This window comes from Leopardus geoffroyi, chromosome D3 (genome assembly GCF_018350155.1).
Source record: "Leopardus geoffroyi isolate Oge1 chromosome D3, O.geoffroyi_Oge1_pat1.0, whole genome shotgun sequence".
NCBI classification, from domain to species: domain Eukaryota; kingdom Metazoa; phylum Chordata; class Mammalia; order Carnivora; family Felidae; genus Leopardus; species Leopardus geoffroyi.
The window spans coordinates 56,826,075-56,853,507 of record NC_059339.1 but is presented as its reverse complement, the minus strand read 5'-3'; the positions used below and the strand labels follow the sequence as shown (position 1 = coordinate 56,853,507).

The following is a 27,433-nucleotide window of genomic DNA, read 5'->3' as shown; positions in this document are numbered from 1 at the left end:
ATCCCTCTTAGTGTCAGGACAGAAGGGCCAGTTCTGACCCTGAGTCCAGAAATGGAATACAAGCCAAATAAACCCATGTATGTGCAGCTCTGGGCAGAAATGTTTGACAAGTCACAAACAACTTCTATATAGAACACTGCAGCCAATGTCAGAGAAATTTCTGCCTGTGTTCTCTTCTAGGATTTATCTATGTTCTCTTCTAGGATTTTTATGGTTTTGGGTCTCACAATTAGGTATTTAATACATTTTGAGCTTTTGTGTATGTATAAAGGAGTGGTCCAGTTTCATTTTTTTGTATGTAGTTGTCCAGTTTTCCCAGCACCATTTGTTGAAGAGACTGTCTTTTTTCCATTGTATATTCTTGCCTCTTTTGTCATAGGTTAATTGACCACATAATTGTGGGTTTATTATTGGGCTCTCTATTCTGTTTCGTTAACCTATGTGTCTGTTTTTATGCTAGTACCGTACTGTTTTGATCACTACAGCTTTGTAGTATATCTTGAAATCACTGATTGTGATACCTCCAACTTTGTTCTTTCTGAAGATTGCTTTGGCTATTTGGAGTTTTTTGTGGTTCCACACAAATTTTAGGATTATTTGTTCTAGTTCTGTGAAAAATGCTGTTGGTATTTTGATAGAGATTGCATTAAATCTGTAGATTTCTTTGGGTAGAAAGGACATTTTCACAATTTTTGTTCTTCCAATCCATGAGCAATGGAAATATCTTTCCATTTGTTTGTGTCATCTTCAATTTCTTTCATCAATGTCTTACTGTTTTCAGAATACAGGTTTTTCACCCCCTTGGTTGAGTTTATTCCTAGATATTTTATTATTTTTAGTGCAATTATAAATGAGGTTGTTTTCTTAATTTCTCTTTCTGCTACTTTATTATTAGTGTATATAAATGCAACAGATTTCCGTATATTAATTTTGTATCCTGTGACTTTACTGAATTTATCAGTTCTAGTAGTTTTTGTATAGTCTTTAGGGTTTTCTATATATAGTATCATGTCATCTGCAAGTAGTGAACGTTTTATGTCTTCCTTACCAACTTAAGTGTCTTTTATTTCTTTTTGTTGTCTGATTGCTATAGCTGGGATTTCCAGTGGTCTGTTGAATAAAAGTAGTGATAATGGACATTCTTGTCTTGTTCTTGATCTTAGGGGAAAAGCTCTCCATTTTTAACCATTGGGTATGATATTAGCTATGGGTTTTTCACATATGGCCTTTATTTTGTTGAGGAATGTTACCTCTAAACTTACTCTGTTGAGAGTTTTTATCATGAATAGATGTACTTTGTCAAATGTTTTTTTCTGCATCTATTGAAATGATCATATGGTTTTTAGCCTTTCTTTTGTTGATGTGATGTATCACATTGATTTGCAAATATTGAACTACACTAGCATCCCGGGAATAAATCCCACTTGATCATGGTGAATAATTTTCTTTAATGTAGTTTTGGATTCAGTTTGCTAATATTTTGTTGAGGATCTTTGCATTTATGCTTATCAGAGATTTTGGCTAGTAGTTTTCTTGTTTTGTACTGCTGTTATCTGGTCTTGGTATTAGGGTAATGCTGGCCTCATAGAATGAATTTGAAATCTTTCCTTCCTCTTCTATTTTTTGGGATAATTTGAAAAGAATAGTTATTAACTTGTCTTTAAATATTTGTGTAGAATTCTCCTGTGAAGGCATCTGGTCCTAGACTTCTGTTTGTTGGGAATTTTTGATTACTGATTCCATTTCATTGCTGGTAATCAGTCTGTTCAAAATTTCTATTTTTTCCTGATTCACTTTTGGGAGGTTATATGTTTCTAGGAATTTATCCATTTTTTTTAGGTTATCCAATTTATTGGCATATAGTTTTTCATAATATTATAATCATTTGTATTTCTGTGGTGTTGGTTGTTCTTTCTCTTTTATTTCTGATTTTATGTGAGTTCTCTCTTGGTGGGAGGGATGAGTCTGGCTAATGGTTGATCAATTTTGTTGATCTTTTCGAAAAACTAGCTACTGGTTTCATTGATCTGTTCTATTGTTTAATGTTTTTTCATTTCTATTTCACTTATTTCTGCTCTAATATTTATTATTTATTTCTTTCCAATGGGTTTGGGGTTTGTTTGTTTTTCCTTTTCTAGCTCTTTTAGGTGTAAGTTTAGGTTATTTTTTGGAGCTTTTTCTTGCTTCTTGATGTAGGCCTGTATTGGTATAATTTATCGTCTGAGAACAGCTTTTGCTACATCCCAAAGATTGTGAACTGTTGTGTTTTCATTTGTCTTCATGCATTTTTTTACTTTCCTCTTTGATTTCTTGATTGACCCATTCATTGTTTAGTAGCATGTTATTTAATCACCATATATTTGTGTTATTTCCAGATTTTTGCTTGAAGTTGATTTCTAGTTTCATAGTGTTGTGGTCAGAAAAGATGCAATGATATGACTTCAGTCTTTTTGAATTTATTGAGACTTGTTTTGTGGCCTAACATGATCTATTCTGCAGAATGTCCCATGTACTCCTCAAAGAAAAGTGTATTCTGCTGTTTTAGATGGAATGTTCAGAATATATCTGTTAGATCCATCTGGTCCAATGTGTCACTCAAAGCCACTGTTTCATTGTTGATTTTCTGTTCAGATGATCTATCCGTTGATGTAGGTCCCCTACTATTATTCTATTACTATCAGTTTCTTCCTTTATGTTTGTTAATAGCTGCTTTATGTATTTGGGTGCTCTTACGTTAGGTGCATAAATATTTACAATTGTTTTATATTCTTTTTTTTAAATTTTTTAAAATGTTTATTCATTTTTGAGAGACAGAGAGAGGCAGAGCATGAATGGGAGAGGGTCAGAGAGAGAGGGAGACACAGAATCTGAAACAGGCTCCAGGCTCTGAGCTGTCAGCACAGAGCCCAACGCGGGGCTCGAACTCATGGACCATGAGATCATGACCTGAGCTGAAGTCGGACACTTAACCGACTGAGCCACCCAGGTGCCCCAATTGTTTTATATTCTTGTTGAATTGTTCCCTTTATGATTATGTAGGGTCCTTCTTTGTCTCTTGTCTTTGCTTTACAGTATATTTTGTCTGATGTAAATATTGCCACATTGACTTATTTACTTCGATTTGCATGATCAATGTTTTCCATCCCTTGACTTTCAATCTGCATGTGTCTTTAGGTCTGAAATGAGTCTCTTGTTGGCAACATATAGATGGGTCCTGCTTTTTTCTTCATTCATTTACCCAATGTCTTTTGACTATAGCATTTAGTTCATTTACATTCAAAGTAATTGTTGATAGGTATCTATTTACTGCCATTTTATTACTTGTTTCATGGTTGTTTTATACTTCTTGTCTTGCTGTCTTCTCTTGTGGTTTGGTGGCTTTTTTTTACTGATAAGCTTGGATTCCTAGGTCTTTATTTTTTGCATATATATTACTGGTTTTTGATTTTTGATTAGCATTAGGTTTATATATAACATCTTATGCATATAGCAGTCTATATTAAGCTAATGGTCACTTAAGTTTGAACCCATTCTAAAAGTACTAAATTTTAACTTCCCTGCTAGCTCCACATTTTGGGTATATGGTCTCATACTTTAAATCCTTTTATTTTGTGAATCCCTTGACTTTTTTTTTTTTTTAAGAGAGCACACAAACCAGAGAGAGGAACAGAGAGGAGAGAGAATTTTAAGCAGCTCAGTGCAGAGCCTTATGTGGGGTTTGATCCCAAGTGTTGGATGCTTAACCAACTGAGCCACCCAGGTGATCCTTGACTGATTTTTATATTATACTTGATTTACTGCTTTTGTGTTGTAATCTGTGTACTGGTTTTATACATAATTAATCTACTACTTTTGTTATGTTTATATGTACCTGTGAAATTTTTCCTTGCCTACTTTTCTTATGCTTATGGTCTTTACTTTTCACTCAAAGAATCCCCCTTTAACATTTCTTGTAAGGCTGGTTTCTTAGTGATGAATTCCTTTAACTTTTGTTTAGGAAATTATTTTTTATGTTATTTATTTATTTTGAGAAACAGTGGGGGGTGGGGAGGGGACGAGCAGAGAGAGCAGGAGAGAGAGAGAGAATCATAAGCAGGCCCCATAATTGGCACAGAGGTGAATGAGGGGCTTGATCCCATGACTATGAGATCATGACCTGAGCTGAAATCAAGAGTCAGACACTCAACGGGATGAGCTACACAGGTGCCCCTGTTTAGGAAATTCTTTATCTCTCTTCTAGTCTGAATGATAGCCTTGCTGGATAGAGTACTTTTGGTTGCAGGTTTTTTTCCTTTCAGCGCATTGAAAATACCATGCCACTCCCTTCTGGTCTCCAAAATTTCTGCTGAAATAACAGCTGATACACTTATGAGATTTCCCTTGTGTGTAACTGGCTTCTTTTCTCTTGTTGCTTTTAAAATTCTCTCTTGGGGCGCCTGGGTGGCGCAGTCGGTTAAGCGTCCGACTTCAGCCAGGTCACGATCTCGCGGTCCGTGAGTTCGAGCCCCGCGTCAGGCTCTGGGCTGATGGCTCAGAGTCTGGAGCCTGTTTCCGATTCTGTGTCTCCCTCTCTCTCTGCCCCTCCCCCGTTCATGCTCTCTCTCTGTCCCAAAAATAAATAAACGTTGAAAAAAAATAAATAAATAAAATAAAAATCTCTCTTTATCACTACTTTTTGCCATTTTAATTACTATATGTTTTGGTGTGGAACCTGCTTGGGTTGATTTTGGGGGACTCTCTGTGTCTCCTAGATCTGAATTTCTGTTTCCTTCCCAAGATTCAGAAAGTTAGCAGCTATTATTTCTTCAAATAAATTTTTCTGCCCCCCTTTTTCTTCTCCTTCTGGGATCCTTATAATGTAAATATTATTATGCTTGGTGGTATCACTGAATTACCTAAGTCTATTTTCATTTTTTATTTTTTATTTTTTTCTCTCTCTCCTGTTCAGCTTGATTGCTTTCCATTACTCTGTCCTTGAGGTCACTGATCCATTCTTCTGCTTCCTGTAGTTTACTATGTATTCCATCTAGTGTATGTTTAATTTTGGTTGTTGATTTCTTCATCTCTGGTTCTTTTTTCTTTTCAGTCTCAGTGTTGAGGATCTCACTGAGGTCTTCCACTCTTTTTCCAAGTCTAGTGAGTATCTTTGTGACCATTGCTTTAAATTCTCTATCAGGCATACTACTTATCTCTATTTTGTTTAGCTTTCTTGCTGTGATTTTGTCCTGTTTTTTCATTTAGGACATTTTTCTCTGTCTCATCATTTTATCTAACTCCCTGTGGCTGTTTCTATGTGATAGGAAAGTTACCTACATCTGCTTTTGAAAGTAGTGCCCTTATGAAGAAGAGGTCCTGTAGTGCCCTTCAGTGTAGTGTACCCTGTTCACCAGAACCTGGCACTTCAAGAGTGTCTGCTGTGTGTGTTGCATGTGACCTATTGTTGTGGCTGAGCCACTTTTGCCTTAATTTCAGTCATTTGCAGTGGCTCTCTTTGTCTATTGTTGGCAGGATTTGGTCCCTCCGTTTTTAAGGGGTCAGTCTGGGGCTGATTGGGGCTTGAGTTGGGTCAGACCAGGTGTTTGCCAGAGCTGTGGTCACTCCAAACTCAGGGTGTTCTCCCTGCATTGTCTCCTAAGAGGATATGTTGGTGGGTGGGGCCTACAGTCAGACGAGATGTCTGGCCAGAGTCCACTCCTGGGACTGACTTGAACTGTTGTATGTGGTTATCTTCCCCTCTGCCTAGGGCAGGAGTCACTTTGGAGTGGTACTGGCCACTGTTGGGTTTGCTTGCACAATGCCATATTTGTGGCACTGCTTTAGACGGATTTCTTCTGAGGGCAGATTGGATGGGGCAAGCCCATGGAAGAATATGGGGAAGTGGCATGCTGTTAGCAATCTAGCTGGAGTGTTCCTGCTCTTTCCCACAGGTGTCAGTGTATCTAGACTGGAGGGCAGAGGGGGAAATGGCACTGGCCAGCTTTTCTGTTCTTGGAGAAATCTAAGGATCCCTGCCTGTTCTGAGATTGGGAAATAAATCTCTTGGTATACCCAAGACATTTTTCAAACTGCTGCTTCTATGCTGTATCTCAGTGGGGCCATTTGTTATGCTGTCTCTTTAAGGGTGAGGACTGTTTTGTCTCTCCCTCCTGCTCTCTCAGAGCTAAGCTGATGATTTTTAAAGTTACAAGTGTTAAGCTCCACTGATAGTAAAAATTCAGGTAATTAAGCCGCTCTGGCTTTGAAAGGGAAATGTTGGGGGGATTGCTTTTCCCAGTGTGGGTCCCCATACCTGGGATTGCTTTTCCCTGGTGTGGGGTCTGTTCCTCTCCCTTTTCCATGCCTGTGGTGTCCTTCCTCTCATGGACAATCTCACTGGTCATTTTGGTTCCTAATCGTATCTTAACCCTTCTTCTCCTCCTCAATTGTGGACTTTTCTCTACATTTAGCTGTGGAGTCTGTTCTGGGTTGTTTTCGGGGTTATTTGCAGTGATGTGGGTATTATCTAGGTGTATCTGTGGGAGGAGGTGAGCCTAAGGTTCTCCGACTTTTCCATCTTCCCTGGAACCTTCTCCCTCCTATTGTATCAAAGTTTGCCTCATGTATTCAGGAGCCCGGAGCTGTGGTGCATAGATATTTATAACTGATAGAGCTTCTTGGTAAAATTGATCCCTTTTTTCATTATATTGTATCTTTTTTTTTTTTTTTTTTTTTTGTCTTTTTATTCTTAGAGCAGGGAGAGGGGCAGAGTGAGAGTGACAATCAGGTTCTCTGCTCAGTGTGGAGCCCAACTCAGGGCTCAATCTCACAATCCTGGGATCATGACCTGAGCTGAAATCAAGAGTCAGATGTGCAATCAACTGAGACACCCAGACGCCTCTCCTTCTTTGTCCTTTATAACAGTTTTTTATTTAAACGTTGTCTGACTTTAGTATAGCCACTCTTATTCTATTTTTGGTTAATTCATACAGAATATCTTTTTCCACCTTTTCACTCTTAGCCTATGTATATCCTTAGGTCTAAAGTCTCCTATAGATAGCATATAGATGGACATATATTTTTAAAATCCATTCACACAATCTATGTGTTTTGTTTGAGCAGTTTAATACATTCATATTAATTTTTTTTTACATTTATTTATTTTTGAGAGAGAGAGAGAGAGAGAGAGAGGGAGACACAGAATCCAAAGCAGGTTCCAGGCTCTGAGTGGTCAGCACAGAGCCCTATACGGGGCTTGAACCCATGAACCACGAGATCCTGACCTGAGCTGAAGTCGGACGCTCAACTGACTGAGCCACCCAGGCACCCCAATACATTTATATTTAAATTAATAACTGATAGGGAAGGACTTACTATTGACACTTTGTTTTCTGTATGTCTGTAGCTTTATTGTCCCTCCTTCTCTCACTGCCTCCTTTTGATTTTTTTTTTTGTAGTGGTATGCTTTGATTCCTTTCTCCTTTCCATATATACGTATATTATATATATATATATATATATATATATACACACACACACACACACGCACCATATATCCATATATACACACATATATGCTATACATATTTTCTTACATATATACATATATATGTATATATATACATGTATACCATATATCCATATATATATGCTATATGTATTTTCTTTTTTTTTCCTGCTATATATATATATATATATATATATATATATATATATATATATATATGCTATACATATTTTCTTCGTGGTTTATCATTGCAATTAAATATCCTGGAGTTGTAGTCTGTTTTAAACTAGTAACTTCAATTGTATATAAAAACTCTACTCCTTTGCAGCTCTACCCCATTACTTGATGATATTGATGTCACCATTACATCTTTAAATACTGTATACCTATTTTTTAAGGTTTGTTTGTTTGTTTTAAAGTTTATTTATCTTAAAGTTTGTTTTGAAAGAGCACACAAGCAGGGGAGGGGCAGAGAGAGAGGGAGAGAGAGAATCTCAAGCAGGCTCTAAGCTGTCAGCACGAAAGACTTGTGCAGGGCTGGAACCCACAAACTGTGAGATCATAACCTGATCATTACTGTATACCTATTGCTATAGATTTATTGCTGTTTTTATTTTTGTTAATTAAATTTTTGCACCAAGGGGTGCCTGGTTGGTTCAGTCCTTGAGCATGCAACTGTTGATCTCGGAGTCATGAATTGAAGCTCCATGTTTGTTGCAGCGATTACTTAAAAATAAAATATTTAAAAATAAATAAATAAGTATATGCACCAAAATTACAATTGTAGAAGTTACTATGTTTTTTTTTTCATTTATTTACATTTATTGAACAGCCTTATCTTTTCATACAGATTGATGTTGCTCTTTACCATTTTTATTTCAACTCTAAGGAGACTCCTTTTATCATTTCTTGTAGAGCAGGTCTAATGGTAATGAACTCCCTCAGCAGTTTATCTTGGAAGCTCTTAATTTCTCCCTCATTTTTGGAGGACAGTGTTACCAGATAAAGTATTCTTGGTTGACTTTTTTCCACTCCAGGCTCTGAGCATTTTGAATATATCATCCCACTTCTTGCTTTCAAAGTTTCTGCTGAAAACTCTGATATCCTTTGTATATGACGAATTACTTTTTCTCTTGATGCTTTCAAGATTTTGTCTTTGACTTTAGATAATTTTTTTAATGTTTATTTATAAGAGAGAGAGAGAGCACAAGCATGAATGGGGGAGAGGCAGAGAGAGAGAGAGACACCGAATCCGAAGTGAGCTCCAGACTCTGAGCTGTCAGCACAGAGCCTGATGCAGGGCTTGAACTCATGAACCTTGAGATCATGATCTGAGTTGAAGTCAGACGTTTAACCGACTGAGCCACCCAGGCACCCCTAGACAATTTTATTATCATGTGTCTTGATGTAGTTCTCTTTGAACTTATTCTAGTTGGAGTTCTTTGAGCTTTTGGAATCTGTATGCCTATTTCTTTCCTCGGATTTAGGAAGTTTTTGGCTCTAATTCCTCCAAATAAATTCTCTGACCCCATTTCTCTCTTTTCTTCTGGGATTCCCATAATGTGAATATTGGTCCCTTTGACGGCATCCCTTAAGTCCCTTAGGCTCTCTTTACTTTTCTTCATTCTTTTTTCTTTTTGTTCTTTGACTTGATAATTTAAAATGACCTGTCAAGTTTGTTTGCCTGATCAAGTCTGCTATTGAATCCCTCTACTGAATTTTTTAGTTTAGTATTTATATTTTTCAGATCTAGAATTTCTGTTTGCACCTTTTGTATAATTTGAAATAAGATAGATTGATGCCTCTAGCTTTGTTGTTCTTTCTCAAAATTGCTTTAGCTATTCAGGGTCTTTTCGTGGTTTCATACAAATTTGAAGATTATTCTAATTCTGAGAACAGTAGCATTGGGATCTTGATAGGGGTTGCATGGAATATTTGAATGTTTTGAGTAATATGAGCATTTTAACAATAATAATTCTTCCAGTCCATGAGCATGGAATATCTTTCCATTTAGGTGTGTCTTCAGTTTTTTTTCATCCATATCTCATAGTTTTCAGTATACAAGTCTTTCACCTCCTTGTTGAATTTATTTCTAGGTATTTTATCTTGCTCCTCAAGGAAAAGGAGGAAAAGCTTTTAGCTTTTCACCATTGAGTATGATGTTAGCTTTTTGTTGAGATATGTTCTCTCTATATCCACTTTGTTGAGATTTTGATGTGATTTTTATCAGAAATGGCTGTTGAATATTGTCACCTGCTCTTCTGCATCTATTAAGGTCATAATATGTTCATTTTATTAATTTGGTGTGTCACATTGATTGATTTATAGATGCTTAATCATCCTTGCATCCCTGGGATAGATTCCACTTGATCATGGTACCATCTTCCATTCTTCTCCTGAGTTCAGTAAGCATCTTTATGACCATTACTTTGGACTCTTTATCAGGTAGATTGCTTATCTTCACTTCATTTAGTACTTTATCTGAGGTTTTGTCTTGTTCTTTATTTGAAACATATTTCTCTGTCTCCTCATTTTGTTAGACTGTCTGTTGGTTTCTTTGAATTAAGTGAATAAGCCACCTCTCCTCGCCTTGGAGAATTAGTCTTGTGTAGGAGATGAAACTTACCATTCAACCCTGTTTTTGCTCTTGGTTGCCTGTCAAACCTGTGATTGTCCAAGAAGCCTATTTTATTTTTAATAGTTCCCAGTGTTTGAGGATCTACTAAGACCTGTTACTGTCCCAAATGGGAGGGTATCTGTCACCACCCAAATTTAGGCTGCTTGGAAGCCAGAACCCTCAGCAGCAGCTTTTAAAATGCAGATATATACAATCCTGTGGGACTGCAAGCTTAATCCCTGCTGACCACTAGAGCCATGCCATCTGGAGATGTCCCACAAAAATCAGGGCTCCATATGAGTGTATAAGCTCCTTTCTGAGAAGTAAAAGTCAACGGTAGTGAAGCAGAGGGAGAGCTAAAAGATAGTATTCCCCAGCCTGAATTCCCTGTCACCTATGTATCTCCTAGATGTGTTCCAAAGCAGAAGCCTGCCCCTCAAATCTGCCCCTCTAATCTGTGTGCTCCAATACAAGCACATAGGCCTCTTTTACAGAAAGACTGTGGGTGTGATTCAATATGTTGTCTGTGCAGTGCCTTCAGGATGGTAGTTGGCCAATAACTGTCTCTCCAATTGTTACAGTCCTGTGGGACCCAGGAACACAAGCTCCCCTGGCCACCAGCTAGGCAGTCAAGGGGCATTCCATGGGTGGCAGCTACAAAAATCAGATCACCATTCATAAAAACTGGTGCATGTAGGAGCTCCCCTCTAAGCGATACTGATGCTCTGGAGTGCAGCAGGTGGAGAGCATGAAGATGGTACCTACTGCCTAGAGCAAGGCAGAGTGGGAGTGCAAAGATGGCTTCCACCTGGAAAAAAAAAATGCACACCAGCTTTAACATGGCAGAGGGGAAGAGTGCAAAGATGGCATCCACCAGCTTCTGTCCCCCAAGGAGTATCCTAGCAGGCACCTGCCCCTCAGATTGACACTTAAATTTAGGTGAAAGACTTATATACTGAAAACTATGAGATATGGATGAAAAACATTGAAGACATGCATAAGTGGAAAGATATTCCATGCTCATGGACTGGAAGAATTAATATTGTTAAAATGCCCATATAACCCAAAGCATTAAAATATTCTATGCCCTATCAAAATTCCAAGGCCATTTTTCTCAGAATAATCCTAAAATTTGTATGGAACCACAAAAAGACTCTGAATAGCTAAAGCAATTTTGAGAAAGAAGAACAAAGCTAGAGGCATCACATTATCTTAAAATCAGTTTCCTTTCAAAAGACTACTTCTGTTCTAGGTTGTGGGGTGAGTGAGTTCACATAAAGACATTTTAAGACCCATTTCTTAGTTCACCACAGCCCCATGGGTCTCATGGGCATGAACACCAATGGTTTCCAAAGCTAGATGTTTTGGGGTTGTATCTCAGGTGCCAGTATTAAAAATTGGGGTTCCCAGTGTGGGGTACAAAACCATTGTTCCTCAGGGAGAAGCTCTGACTTCTGTGTTCCCTCCCATTTGTGGGTCATAATGCTGGGCATGGGGTTTATGGCAAGATTGTGTCTCAGCCTTTCCTACCATCTTCATTGTGTGTGTGTGTGTTTCTTCATTTGCCTGATGTGAAGGCATTTCTCCACTAGTTTTTAGGCTTTTTTTTCCACAAGATTTGTAGCTATAGATCTGGTGTGTCCATGAGAGATGGGTGAGTTCAGAATCTTCCTACATTGCTGTCTTGAACCGGACTCCAAATCTTTTAGATTTGGTCTAAATATAATATAAATATATTTGGTCTACAAATAGACCAAGTTCTGCTTATATATTTGCTTTTCTACCTTTGCTGTTACTTTCGGTTTTATATCTAAGAGATGATTGCCCAATGATCACGTCATGAAGATGGCGGATATGTTTTCTTCTAACAGTGGTACAGTTTTAGCTCTTATATTTACGTGTTTGATCCATTTCAAGTTAATTTTTGTGTGTGATATGATATAGGGGGTCTCCTTTCTTTTACATGTAGGTATCCAGTTGTCCCACCACCATTTATTGGTATTCTGTTAAATTTTCTTCACACTTTTGTTGAATAAGTATAGGGGTTATTTCTGGACTCTCAATTCTATTGATCTGTGGGTCTATGCTTATTCCAGTACCACACTATCTTGAAAACTACAGCCTTGTAGTAAGAAATTGGGAAGCTTGAGTACTCCAACCTTTTTCTTCTTTTTCAAGATTGTTTTGGCTATTCTGGGCACCTTGAATTTCCATATGGATTTTAGGATCAGTTTGTCAATATCTGCAAAAAGACACTTGGGATTTTGGTAGGCATTACATTGAAATTGTAGCTCAATTTGGGAGAAATTACCATGTTAACAATATTATTTTGACTCATGAACTTGTGCTGTTTATTTAGATCTTTTAAAATTTCTTTTAGTGATGTGTTTTAGTTTTCAATGCATATGTCTTGTACTTTTTTGCTAAATTTGTTGCTAAGTATTTTATTCTTTTTGACACTATTTTAAATGTTTTCTTTTTAAAAATGTTTGTTTATATTGAGAGAGAGAAGGGAGAGAGAGAATCTGAAACAGGCTCTGAGCTGATAGCACAGAATGTAGGGCTTGATCTCATGAACCATGAGATCATAACTTGAGCAGAAATCAAGAGTTAGACACGTAACTGACTGAGCCACTCAAGCAACCCTTAAATGTTTTCTTAATTTTATTTTTGAACTATTTATGCTGGTGTACAGAAATACAACTGATTTTTTTCTGTATTGATATTGTATTCTACAACCTTGCTGAATTCATTTATTCTAATAATTTTTTAAAATGTTTTTTCATTTTTGAGAGACAGAGCATGAGCAGGGGAGGGACAGAGAGAGAGGGAGACACAGAATCTGAAGCAGGCTCCAAGCTCTGAGCTATCAGCACAGAGCCCCACGTAGGGCTCGAACTCACCAACCACAAGATCATGACCTGAGCCAAAGTCGGACACTTAACCGATTTATCCACCTAGGCGTCCCTCTAATAATTTTTGATGGACTTCCTAGAATTTTTTAATATATGAAATGATGTCATCTGCAAATAGAGATAGTTTCATTTCTTCTTTTTCTATGTGGATGCCTTTTGTTGCCTCAAAGTTGCCCTGGCCAGAGCCTCCAGTACAGTGCTGAATATACACAGCAAGAGTGGACATCCTTGTTATCTTCCTGATCTTAAGGGAAAAGCATTCAGTCTTTCCTTATTAAATATGTTGATAGATACGGATTTTTCATAGAGACCCTTTATTGAATTGAGGAAGTTCCATTCTATTGAGTTTGCTTAATCAGGAAAGCATGTTGGGTTTTGTCTAAATGCCTTTATTGCATCTGTTGAAATGATCATGCAGTTCTTTATTCAAATAATATAGTGTATTACATGGAGTTTTATATGTTGAACCAACCTTGCATTCCTAGATAAACCCAACTTTATCATGGTTTGTAATTATTTTAATATACTTCTGGAATTGGTTTACTAGTATTTTGTCAAAGATATTTGCATCTATAATAATCAGGGATATTCATCTTTATTTTTTTTCTTGTGCTATCTTTGGCTTTGGTGCTGGTACCATAGAATGAATTGAGATATTCCTCCTCTTTTGTGAAAGAGTTTGTAAAGGACTGGTGTTAATTCTTCTTTAAATGGTTAAGTGGATGCACTGGTTTGGATAGTGTTTCCTCCAAATTCGTGTCTACTCAGAAATACTTCAAAATAGGATTTCATTTGAAATAGAGTCTATTATTTTCCTGAGGCTGCCATAACACAATGCCACACATTGAGTTGCTTAAACAGAACTTTACTGTTCTTGAGTTCAGGAGGCCCAAAGTCTAGAATCAGGGTTTTGGCAGGGAAGATTGCTTCTAAGGTTTGAGGGATAATCTGTTGTATGCCTATCTCCTAGTTTCTGGTAGCTTCAGATATTCCTTGACGTATAGATGGTTCTACCCATGTCTTCTCACCATTTTTTCTGTCTCTCTGTGTCCAAATTTCCCCTTTTTATAAGGACATCAATCATATTGGATTGGGGCTCACCCTTATGATTTCCTGATAACTTGATTACTTCTGTAAAAAACCCTATTTCTAAATAAAGTCACATTCTGAGGTACTCAGGGTTAGAGCTTTATCATATCTTTGTTGGGTGACGTAATTCAACCCATAACAGTGTTTTTGCAGATGTAGTTAGGAAAGAGGAGGACATACTGAATTAGAGTCAGTCCCAAATCCAATATAACTGGTATCCTTATAAAAAGGAGAAACACAGAGACACAGAAAGTATAATGCCATGTGTAGACAAAGGCAGAATTTGCAGTGAGATTGGCAGTAATCATGGAAGGGAGGAGGGGGGCATGAAACAACTTATTTCTCAGAGTTTTTGTTGTTTTCTCTCTTTTTAGGTCTCAAATGCATGTATTTTATCCTCAAGGCTGTTTTTCCCTCCCTCAATCTTTTTCTGCATCTGTGGTTTAGTTTGGAAAAAATTTTTTAATGTTTATTTTTGAGAGAGACAGACACAGAGTGCGAGTGAGGGAGGGACAGAGAGGGGGAAACACAGAATCTGAAGCAGGCTCCAGGCTCTGAGCTATCAGCACAGAGCCCGATGTGGGGCTCAAACCCACCAACTACAAGATCATGACCTGAGCTGAAGTCGAACGCTTAACTGACTGAGCCACCGAGGTGCCCCTAGTTTGGAAATTCTTTATTGACTTGTGTTCAAGTTCACTGATCTTTTTTCCTAATGGGTCACATTAAATTGATTTTTTAAATATTATTCAATTTTAGGATTCTTTTCTCCTTTCCAGTTTCTAAATTTCTTCTGAAATTTTCCACATTTTGATGATATCAGTTTTTATCTTAAAAGAAACCCCACTTTTATTGATGAACTTATCTGCTAATTCCATCATCTCGGTCATCAGTGAGTCTTTTTGTTGACTATTTAAAAAAATCTAATTTCTTGTTTCCTCATTCCTTTTCATTCTATACTGGACAACTGAACATTGTGATTGGTGCACCAAACAGTTCTGTATTATGTCCTCTTCCTCTGAAGACTGTTTATCCAAGTTAGCAGATTGTTGGCAGATCAACTTGATGTTGCAGAGGCCTGGTTTTATATTTTGTTAGGTATGGTCTTTCTGCATTTTGTCCTTGGCCCTAGGAATAGCCCCAAGTCCTTAAGAAATGGTCTTTATTCCTACACAGGGCCTTGGGTTTCAATACATAGGCATACTTTGTTTAATTGAACTTCATTTTATTGTTTCATGGACACTGTGTTTTCTACAAATTGAAGGTTTGTGGCAACCCATTGAGCACCTCTACTGGCACCATTTTTCAAGTGGCATTTGCTCACTTCATGTCTGTGTGTCACTTTTTGGTAATGGTTACAATATTCCAAACTTTTTCATTTTTATTATATTTGTTATGGTGATCTGTGATCAGTGATCACAACTTAAAGTTCAGAGAATGGTTTAGCATTTTTTAGCAATATTTTTAAATTATGAATGTACATGGTTCATGTTTTTAGACGAAATGCTATCACACACTCAACAGATTACAATATGGTGTACATATTACCTTTATATGTACTGGGAAGCCAAAAAAAATTGATTTGACTTGTTTTATTGCGATATTTGCTTTATTGCAGTAGTTTGGAATTGAGCCTGCAGAATCTCCAAAGGTATGCTCGTAAAGTCTAAAGTGTTGATCAAGCCCCTCCAAATGGGAAGTTTTTTCTGTGGACTTCTTGGAGTCTCATCCTGCGCACATTCAAATCATTCCAGCAGTTGAGGAAATTCATATGCAGATTTGGGGGCTCCTCTGTGACTCCCTCTTTTAGATATTCTCCAATCTGCAGCCACTCTGCTCATAAATACGGTCTAAGACAACAATTTATATCTGTATGACCACTACCTCTAGTGTGTTGTGTACATTGGAAATGTTCTTTGGGGAAAAGACATACATATGTTACCTTATATAGAAGGTCCTTTTTAATAAGGGTTGAATCCTCTACATTTTGTGTCCTTTGTTCATTTCCCAAGGCTTTAAAACGTTTAAAAAATTATTGTCCAGGACTATTAATTTATTGGCAGGTTTAATCTGACACAAGCTTTCATCACTTTGCCAGAACTTTGTTTTGGTAATACCTTGGTGGCTCATTTTCTCTTTTTAATAATTTCATAATTAACTTGTGAGCATATAGGGGCCTGGATTAATGTTTCCCCCCTTCCCCCACCCAAAGAAATACTGTATTCTCATTGTTTCCAGCAAGTGCCATAAATCTAGATTCACTCTATTTTCTTGATCTGCAGACTTTGTAACTGTGGTTTTAAACTCTTGATCTATTTAAAAGCAGGCCTTGGGGTGCCTGGCTGGTTCAGTTGGTGGAGCGTGCCGCTCTTGATCTTAGGGTTGAGTTCAAGCCCCATGTTGGGTGTAGAGATTACTTGAAAACAAAATCTAAAAACTAGGCCTTATGATCACAGTGGTGGCATCATCCTTGCCACCATTTACTACCTAGAAAAAGGGCAGAGTCTGTCAGATTTTACCCTTTGGTTTCCTTTACAAGGCAGACTTCTTTATGCATCCTTTTACTTATAGAGCTCTCTGAATTTTCCAATTTTATGTAGGGATCTTTAGTTTAATTCCCCAGCTTTGTTCAGGGCCAAGGCCTAGGAACTATCATTCCCCAAGCCCTGGTTATTCTATTTTGTTCTTCGGAGAGGAAAGGCTTTCACGTTTAACCATTACCTCTGTGACTTGTGTACTTATCTTCCCCCCTGCCTCACCGGACCGTAGGGTTTTCCCGTATTTTCTTGTGAGTTCAGTTGAATATGTTTGTTGCAAGTTAGCCAGTCTTTGGGTATTGTGTAGCAATGGAAGGCTATTTAGAAAACTCTGATACCAGCAGGGTATTTTAGTTCCCCCCAGCACTTTATTGAGGTATACAGATGGCAGAATGCATATATCCTAAGTATATAGCTCAGTAAAACTTTAAATTATCTAAATAATTTGCATTATCTAAATCAATTTACAGACTACTTCCATCATTCCAGAAAGTCTTCTCATGCCACTTCCAAGTGTATACTCACCCAAAGGTAAGCACCTTAGGTTTATTTGGCCTATTCTTGAGCTTCATATAAAAGTAGTATGTCTAGCATTCTTTGTTCAATACTTTTTCTATTTATCCCTATTGTATCAGTAATTCATTTTTTAAAAATTGTAGACTAGTATTTCAATAACTATTTGATTATCCATTATCATGCTGATTGGTATTGGTGTAGTTTCTAGTTTGAGGGTTATTTTACATCTGCTTTGAATAGTCTTGTATGCATCTTAATGTGGGCATATCCCCTCATTTCTCTTGGGTTTTATCTCTAGAAGTGAAATCAGAGTAGGCATACATTTACATTTATAAGAAACTGGGAAGCTGTTTCCTCAGGTGATCATACTTACACTTTTGCCAGTTTCTACACCTTCTCACCCTCTGGGCAAGTGTGCAACAGTTATTTCCTGGTGGTTGCATTCTTCCTTCCCTCATGGCTGATGCTGAACACCCTTCCCTATGCTAATTGCGCATTTGGATAGCTTCTGTGAAGTGTGTATTCAAGTCACTTATTAACTTTTATAATGTGTTGCTTTTGCAGTGGCTTTTAAAAGTTGTTTTTCTGCATACAAATCCTTTGTTATGTGTACTGCGACTATTTTGTCCTTGGCTGCAGCATGGTTTTTCACTTTATCTTTTTGATGAGAAGAATGTAATTTTGGTGAAATCAAATCAGTTTTCTTTTATGGAGTTTATTTTGTGTCCTAAGACATCTTTGCCTATCCCAAGAGTCAAGAAGATATTGTTTTCTTCTAGAAGATTTATTGTTTTGTCCTTCACATTTAGGTCCTGTGATCCATGTTGAAAACATTGTGCATTGTGTGAAAGTATCAATATTCAGAAAGTTTCTCCATGGAGTTGCTTGTGTTTTTTTGTTGAAAAGCCAATGACCATATACATGTAGGAGTCTGCTTCCCAATTCTCTTCTATCCACTGATCTATTAGTCCTGAACCCTAGTACCACTCTCTTAATTACTGTAATTTTAAAGCAAGTCATGAAATTGAGTAGTGTTAAGTCTTCCAACATTTGCCCCCTCCTTCAGGACTATCTTGGTTGTTCTGGGTCTGTTGGATTTCCATATATATCTGCAAATTTCTACAAGAAAGCCTCAGCGGAAGGATTATTTTTTCACTGAAATTTGAATTGATTTCTGTAAATCAATTTGTGGGAAACAGATCTTGATATTATGCAGCCTTTCAATTCATGAACATATTTATTGCAGTGTTCTATATAGTTTCAGCAACATTTTGTAGTTTTCAGGATAGAAGTCTTACATATCTCTTGTTAACATTCTAGATATTTGACTTATTTGATGTGATCACAGATGGTAATTTTAAAATTTAATTTTTAATTGTTGCTATGTATAGTCAATACAGCAGAGTTTTGCCTCATTTCCTGCAAAATTATTAGTTTTTGGTAGCTCAAGCAAATGCTTTATCTTCAGGAAGTCAGACAATGGGAGAAGTATTGCATAATTGAAAACATCTCATTTTCCAGAGTAAAAAAATGGTTCATTCTTTGTATACCTCTGCTCACAGTTACCACCTAAGAAACCCTACCTTCTGATTTTCTTTCTCCTTAAAAGAACATGTAATTCTGAGTTCAATTTACTCTTGGTGTGCTTCTTGAAAGATGGGGAGAGCACCAGATCTTTACAGAGGAACTTCTGTTTCTCAGCTAAATGTAGAATAGGGAAATGAGGACATGTCCTACATGCTGCCCTTCACTTATATTTTCAGGGTGCCAATCAGAACAGAAAGACATTAAAATGGATTGGGATGGGAGGAAGGTGAATAAATTTGAAGATTCAGATTATTCTTGTCACATTGGTGAATTCTTCACTGGTCAAATAATCCCCTCTTTTCATCCTTTGCTTTCTTTTTGATTCATTCTTTTCTTCCCAATTTGACTTAGAGTGATTAGCATACGGCCTGATCTACAAATAGCTGTAATGAATAGGGATCCATTTTAACTTCAAATAAAACCAATGTAAGGCACAACTATTCAGGAATATTTTATATTTTCAAAGTATTTACGAATTCTTTAATTAGAAAAATAAAGGCAATGGGATTATCTATCAGGTTCTAAAAGTACCCATGAATTAAATCACTCACATCCCCCTCTTAAAAAACAAAACAAAACCTTGAATCACATTGCTATTTAAGCTTTCTTACAATAAGGAATAAGACCAAGCTATACTAGAGTACAAAAACCTGAAATTCTGAGCATGAAAATAATTTATTAGACATCTGGTTTATTCGAACATTAGGCCTACTGAAGACAGAATTAACAGAGCTCATGGAGTAGGAAAAACACACACACACACACACACGTACACACACACAAACAAAACAAAAACCCATCCAGCACCTGCTTCACTGCAAATTTCCTGGGGACAAAATGTATGCATTCTGTACTACAGTCTCACTCTAAACCATCCATATGTGTTTGATGCTGATTAACCTGAATAGGAGATGAGAAACTTTCTATACACTCAACTTGGCAAGTAGCCATTAGTGATTCAACTTTCAGAAACATTCTTAGGCACAAGAACTAGCACTGCCTGCAGTGAGAGTCTTTGATAATCAAAGAAAAGAATATCCCTAAATATATTCTTACAAATAAGAAAATACAAGCACTTTTGCCAATGGACTGCTTTACATATCAGGAAAGATGTCACAATGAGATCTTCTATGAAATTAAAACACTAATTGTTATACTCAACTTTTAATCGATTCTGAAGTTATACTGTGGTATTAAAAATTAGAGGAAAAAACTGATTTAATCTAAATAGAATTTAGGGAAGAAATGCAGGACTAATATATAAGAGTAGCTGCACTTCTTTAACTCATTAAAAAAAAAGTCAAACATTTTCAAATTAAAAAAAAAAAAGATCACCATTACAAGAATCTAATCTAAATATGCACCTGACAATAAAGCACATCTGAGTATGGAGTGAAAAAAGTTTTCCAAAAAATCATCAAATGGATCCTCTCCAAATACCCAAATAATCACTTCTGCAGGCCTTTTGTTGAGTGGAATCATAAAGAACTGAAGATTTATTGCTGTGAAAACAAATCTGTAGTACAGTAGTATGAATCTTGGGTATTAAGCATAATCAGCTGAATCAAGTTAAGAAGTTCAAACTCTAATAGGAAATTGTGTGTTGTGAAAGTCAATAGCCAGTTGACCCAAGAGCAACTGAGCGATCTAACCTGTTCAGTGAGACCAGACATTGTTAAATCTTCATTCTTTGAAGGCAATTAAAAATTACAATTTAAACAGCCCATAAACCAAATAAAACAAAATTGAAGAAAGCAATTAAAACTACGTTCAAAGAGCCATTTTTTTTTTTAGCTCAATTTCAGCACCCCAAGGAAAAAAAGCATCCATGACTATCACAGATGAAAACAAAATGTCACTGGAATCCGTTATTTTTCCCCACTGAGGTATAAAATCTATATAGAAATTTGATACTATACTATAACAAATTGTACTTCTCATAGTTCTGTTTTAATTTCCTTTAAACCCTGTTTAATATAGTTTTTTCTTAAATTGTAAAAATGTTGTTTTCATGATTCTGAAACTGGTTCCAGTTCTTTTTCACTTATTTTTCTATCAATATTTAATATACTGGTTACCAGTCCTAATCAGAAAAAAATCTTAGAAATCTCTTCATTAGGACAGCACATTCAGTGAAAGTTACTGATGTGCAAGCAAACCATGAAAGGTGCAGCTCCCCGGAAAGCACGTTTGTTGACTGCTTCACTGCCTGAATATTCTTTACAATGATTCTTGATGAAAGACTCTTTCCATCGTGTAAACATCAGTGTGCGCAGTCTTGCTACTCTGTAGTTTCACGTCCTTGGACAAGAAGGCTGGTTCACAGCTAGTGAAAAGCGAGAGGAGTCTAAGTTTCAATGGCTGATAAACCTTACATCCCCACAGGAGGAAAGCACTTTTCCTTTTTTGCTACTTAAGAATGTGGCAGAAATGTATGCTGAGGTAGCCCAGTCAATCCTTATTTTTTTTTCTTCTTTTTCCTTTTTTGTAAATTTGGTCTCAGAATATTTCTGGAAGGGTGACGTTTCGAAGAAGCCACTGCTGGGACCGGCTTCCATTGCAGTCTCTTATGCTGGGCACCTGGCTGTCCTCTTCTGTGGCTTTATCCAGGCACTGATTACTGTTCACATGCTGCAGGGTTAATTTCTGCAAGGGACAGAAAAGAAATCTTAACATGAACGTGACAGAAAAAAACTCAAACATCTCAGCCATCGTTTCTGACGAGTATTAAACTGCCCTGTAGAAAAGGTGTCTACGTTAAGACCACCTTAAGAGCTATGTGGGAGGGAGAAAGGCACTGGGGTGCAGTGGGCTACAATGAATTTAAATGAACATGACCACAATGCTAGCTACTCCCAATTCTGCACAAGCTCTAACACTGAGAAATTTCACTTTGTGTGCTTCAGCTTCCTTAAAAAAAAAAAAAGAAAAAAAGAAAAAAAAAAAGATCAGATTAGTGGTTCCTAATTTAGGATCCTCAACCTATTTTCAAAAGCTATTTCAAAATTGCTTCATTTCCCTGTGATAAGGCTGTTCAAATTAATTCTATGATTCCAAACCTCATGTCCTTAAAATTCAGGTCCTTTTGAAGACTCAAAATCTTAAGAGATCATCTTAAAGCAGCCATTAATAAATGGGTGACAGATGGTGCTATGTAACTTTCTATGTACTCATTTGTACTCCAGACTCAATACTGTCATGTTGATATTTAGAATAATTTCAAAATGTCAGGACAGAGTTATCAGAGTGATTAGCCTAGGTCAGTTTATGTGTCTGTTACTGCACGCTGGTCACCAGCATGGTCACACAGCCAACAGCTGTGTAGGAATGTGAGTTAACCATTATCCTGTAAATGTATACAACTGTAAGAAAGTGTGAAATATGTTTACTAACACATTTATCGGACTCTTACTCATCCCTCTACTGTAATGTAATTCTTTTATCTGGAACATTTCATTTTCAGGGACTGTCATCACTGTGTTCAAGAGAGGACCCAGTCAGCACTGAGTAGTTTGTTTTTTTTTTTTAACGTTTATTCACCTTTGAGAGACAGAGATAGAGCATGAGCAGGGAAGGGGCAGAGAGAGGGAGACACAGAATCCGAAGCAGGCTCCAGGCTCTGAGCTATCGGCACAGAGCCCGACGCGGGGCTCAAACCCACGAACTGTGAGATCATGACCTGAGCCGAAGTCAGACCCTCAACCAACTGAGCCACCCCGGCACCCCAGAAAAAGCTTAATTAAGGCAACTAGATAAACAGATGATAGATAACTAACTGTAACCTTTTAAGCAGAGAATAAAAGCTATAATTATCATTGCATAGAGTCTACTTGCAACCTAGGAAAGGTAATTTGCTGGCTCCTGCCCCTAATCTCTAGTATAACTAGGTCAAAATCTGCATTTTGAAAGGACAGAGCCATGCATCAAAGCAGAAGCGTCTGGTGTCATAAATGGAATGTGATATAGAATATAAATAAGACTCTAAGATGTAAGAATATATAAATCTAATCAAAGACCTATGGTATTATGCAAAGAATCCTGGATCAAGAGTGCCAGGTCTGAGACCCGGTTCCATCATTTTACCTGCTCTGTGACCCTGGGGCAAGTTCCATTCTGGGCTTCAGTGTCTCTACGTGTATAAAACAAGGTCCTGGGTTTTATTTCTATGGTTCCTTTGGAGCCTTCGGTTTCATGATTTTAGGTTTAGATTATAAATCACTGACATGAATATTTTATTTTTCCAGATTGCTGTGGTTGAGACTGATGGAGGCAGGACACCGCCGACAGGCTGTTCCGGAGCTCCCCCATGCAGTTGGCTCAAGCTGTGGGACCTGCATCACAGCGTGACTCCTCCCTTTGCCCAATTCTGCTTTGTCCTTTTCACAGGCGTTGATCCAAAGGGTGCTCCCTAATAAACACTGTGAACACTGAACTTTTTATCTGATAGAACCCAGCCTGCAAAACTAAAATTTTACCTCAGAGAAGACACCATGCAAAGGGCTCCAGAAGTTTTAAAACTACATTCACAACTGGTTCTTTCTAAATACCTTAAACCTACTTTGGCTCCTTAAACTTCTAAGCACACATTTTACTTTTGGAACAACAGGTGTGGCAGATTGCATAGATCATACACAGGCTACGAACATCCACTCCCACTTCCTGTTCCCATCACACCTTAGAGACTGGAAAACCAACACCTGTTTAACCAGCCTCCCTTGCAGATGGTCACTATGGGATGAAGTTCTAGCCCATAAGACACAGCAGAGTCTGTGAAACGAAGTGCAAAAGTACAGGGTATGTTCCAGGAAGAGGAGAGTTGATGATTAAAGGAGACCAGGGTTTGCATATGACCTGGTATAGGGAGAAAAGACAGCCAAAGTCTTAACTGCTAATAAAGTCATGATGCTAATAAAGAAGTTAAAGAAAAAGAGACAGGAATGCTCCTGGCTTTGCAGCCAGGAGCTATTTCCATAGTGTCAGGCTGAGGCTAGAGCCACGCGGTTGGAGAACCAGAGGCAGGAGTGCCAGCCAGCCCCTCGCTTGCTGTTAATACATGTAACACATGATGGTACGTAGAAAGTAAGGTAGGAGCAAAAGTCTTTCCTAAGAGAAAAAAAGAAAATCAGTGCTTGTGCAGAAGAAAAAGAACCAGAGAAAGACCTACTGAAGATTCCAGTGCTGGTTCCAGAACCTTAAAGCAAAAGCACAAGCAGGTTAGCCAGATGCAAAGCGCAGGAGTGAGGCTTACTGGGGGTGCTGAGTGATCTTTTCTGCACCCGTGTGTGAGGACAGCACACAGCGTGTGGTGACAGGAAGAGGTTCCAGAAGAAAGCAAAGGTAAAAAGCTTTGTTACATATGTCACAGAAAAATCATTATGAGCCAGAGAATTTAATTATTTAAAGCTCACCTTTTTTTTTTTTTTTAAATTTTTTTTTTTTTTTTTTTTTTTTGTTTTCAACGTTTATTTATTTTTGGGACAGAGAGAGACAGAGCATGAACGGGGGAGGGGCAGAGAGAGAGGGAGACACAGAATCAGAAACAGGCTCCAGGCTCTGAGCCATCAGCCCAGAGCCCGACGCGGGGCTCGAACTCACGGACCGCAAGATCATGACCTGGCTGAAGTCGGACGCTTAACCGACTGCGCCACCCAGGCGCCCCTAAAGCTCACCTTTTACCTAAGTGTTTAATTCACTAATTTAAACAGCCTACTCACGTCTCCATTTCTCCCACACTAGATGACTACAGAGCTTGAGGACATACACACAGAAGACTGGCTATAGTGGCAACAAGGACCCAAGAAATGGGGGGCAAGATTAATTATTGGGGAGATTAAAACATGTTTGTTTCCCACCTGTAGGTTTTTAGATGTAAGAACAATTTGATCCATCTTCAAACTTTACAAGAATTCATTCCTTTTGCCGTAAAGAATTTTTTTAGCTTCAAAACACACATAATTTCATTCCTCTATGCAAGTGGAAAACTTACCACTGGGTCATACTCCCAAAGCTGGTTGCCTTTTAGGTGGTGGCATTTGAGCATTGTGACTGGGCCATTAAGTTTGGAGACATCCAAGCAAAGGTCATCTGTTCTAATTTCTTTGTTGGCAGTATAAGAGAAAACCTGAAAAACAAAAATGCACACATATAGGCTTTAACAATAAAAGAAACTAGCCAGTAATCTGGCAGAGAAAAAAAACAAGTATCTCAAGATAATTGATTTCTGAACTTTATTTACGTAGTATTAGGAGAATAAATGATTCCGAAAAAGCTACCACAAATTTTACATACAGGAAAGAAAAAATGACCGTGAGCTCTCTGTATACACTGAGTGTATTGTCAAGGGCTATCAAAAGCTGTTCGACTATAAAGGGCAAAATAAATCTCACGCAAAGCAATGTAAATACGGTTCTCACAAGGGGCCTTTTATAAATGTTTCATTTAAAAACAATCATTAGACTGCAGGCTCCCTTCTCCTAGAGGTTTTTAGAATTGTCTCTTCATAGGTAGGAAAATATTTCCTGAATGACGTCATGAGATAAAAGATTCAAACAAATCCAAAAATTATTCCTTTTATTTATTTCTAACATTTATTCATTTTTCAGAGACAGAGACAGAGCATGAGGGAGACAGGGGCAGAGAGAGAGGGAAACACAGAATCTGAAGCAGGCACCAGGCTCTGAGCCTGACGCGGGGCTCAAACTCACAGACCATGAGAATATGGCCTGAGCTGAAGTCAGACGCTTAACCAACTGAGCCATCCAGGCGCCCCCAAAATTATTCCTTTTAAAGCTTTACTAAAATACTCACCTGGTTACCTCCCATACCGTGACAGTTAAAAATTCCAACTTTTTCATTCTCTTTTCTAGCCATGTTATCTAGACACTGATTTGTTTCCACATTTCTTATCTATGGGACAGTGAATAAAGAAAATACAAGGTGTTAGATAAACAAGACATACATATAGATGCATATGGACATTAAAGTCAATCGAAACTCTCTACCACATACATATACACAGTGTAGATGATGGCAGAATGCTCAGTGGCTTCAATACACTATCAATTCCTTCCAGTTTACTCACATTCCAAGTTCCATCTTGATGACTTCCTTGGAAAGAGAAATAAGAGATGTCCTCTTGTTGGGTAAAATATTTGGTAAACATCAAGATGTCTAATGGCAACTGAGATTCTAAATTATCAGGGACCCTTTAAAGACGTGACATAGGAAAAGAAGGGAGCTTTGCATCATTGGAGTAGATACTCCTGAACATAAATATGATCTTGATGTCCTCCTTAACCTAGCAGGAAAATAACTACTGACAGGATGGTTTGGGAATATGATACAGTACATCCCTATGAAAGTTGTTTTAGGATGCACCTAAATTGTTTGAGATTACACAGGGTATACAGTAGTTATGAGCTTTTAAAACACCGGGTTTGACAAGCAAATGTGGAAACCCCAACTTAGGGCCTGGCAGGGAGAAACGTGTGGAATGACAGCAAGACAGACAACTTCCTGTGTTGCTATCTGTGTTAATTAGCACTAATAGAACTTTCTGTAATGATGGAAATGTTCTATACTTGTGCCATCCAATATGGTAGCCCCTAGCCATATGTGGCTATTGAGTACTTTATTATATTTTTTTCTTTTACTTCTTGCTATTGAGCACATCCATTCCTGGGAAACAGGCAGGAACCTATAGCCCAGGTTTCTTAGTTTTTGCTATAATCTCCTCTAGGATCTTGGCACTTCCACTGGGCAGAACAACACGGGCAGTTTAAGGACTTCTCGATTCCAATATAATGGAATCTGGATTCACTCTTTCCCTCACTGCAATAAGAGAAATATTGGTTGGATATGAGAAACAGTATGGGTGTGAATGGTTAAGAGCACAAATTCTCAAGCCATACTGCCTATGTTCAAATCCTGTCTCTTCCATTTTGTGTTTAAACCATTTACTTATGCCCAATTTACTTATGGTTAAGTGGGGATAATAGTACCTCTATCTCATAGTGTTGATATGAGGATAAAATGAGCTAATGTTTGTAAAGCACTCAGACCAAGACATAGAGTTGACATGGAGTTCATACGCACTAAATCTTAGGATTATTATATCTGTCTGGGGAAGACATTGGTTAGTCCTTAAGACTGGCTAAACTGTGAAAGATCTGACTTACTTGTTATCTGTGGTTGTTGTTTAGTGTATTTATCTCCTGGATTAACAGGTCTGAAACTCATTTATTCAGTTTCAGGTCCTACAGGAGCCATGAAAGTCAGACTTAGTAAAGGTAGAGACTCTAAATTCACACCTTCTCCTTCCCCTTTCTACTCTAAAATTCTATGATCTCAGGCTTCTCTAGACCCTTTAAAGCATGACAAAAGATCCCTGAAAGGCTAAATTCCAGTTTCTAGCATAGGAAAGCTCAACCAGGTGGAGCTATGGTCCCAGCACGAGACCCCCAGCTGCACTGGAGTGGGTGCTTGAGAATGACCCCAGCACCAGAAGTCAGAGCTTTAATCTGCCTAGTGTGGCCTGATACTGAGGGCAAACAAGCTTAAGACCATCTGCTTAGTTAAAAAGACAGTGTGACAAGTAAGCCACAGTGGGTAAAATCTGTTCCTTTTACAGAAAGCCAGCTGGCAAGAAGCAGGTAAAGAACAAACTTGCCTTGGCAATCATCTACTGTGG

The 27,433-nt window shown here is 37.7% G+C and overlaps 1 protein-coding gene and 1 long non-coding RNA gene across 4 annotated transcripts in view; one reads left to right on the top strand and one right to left on the bottom strand.

The window, feature by feature from the left end:
• LOC123588326 overlaps positions 1 to 23,176 on the top strand; it is a 40,019-nt gene extending 16,843 nt beyond the window's left edge. Inside the window, exon 2 of the long non-coding RNA XR_006707808.1 lies at positions 22,989 to 23,176. This is a non-coding gene — a long non-coding RNA (uncharacterized LOC123588326). The remainder of the gene's footprint in view (positions 1 to 22,988) is intronic.
• GALNT1 (polypeptide N-acetylgalactosaminyltransferase 1) overlaps positions 19,186 to 27,433 on the bottom strand; it is a 129,272-nt gene continuing 121,024 nt past the window's right edge. For all 3 annotated transcript variants that reach the window (XM_045459138.1, XM_045459136.1, XM_045459139.1), the window contains 3 exons: positions 25,552 to 25,650; positions 24,731 to 24,865; positions 19,186 to 21,390 (listed from right to left, as the gene is read on the bottom strand). In XM_045459138.1, coding sequence (XP_045315094.1) covers positions 21,244 to 21,390; positions 24,731 to 24,865; positions 25,552 to 25,650 — 381 coding nt within the window. In that variant the 3' untranslated portion in view covers positions 19,186 to 21,243. The remainder of the gene's footprint in view (positions 21,391 to 24,730; positions 24,866 to 25,551; positions 25,651 to 27,433) is intronic.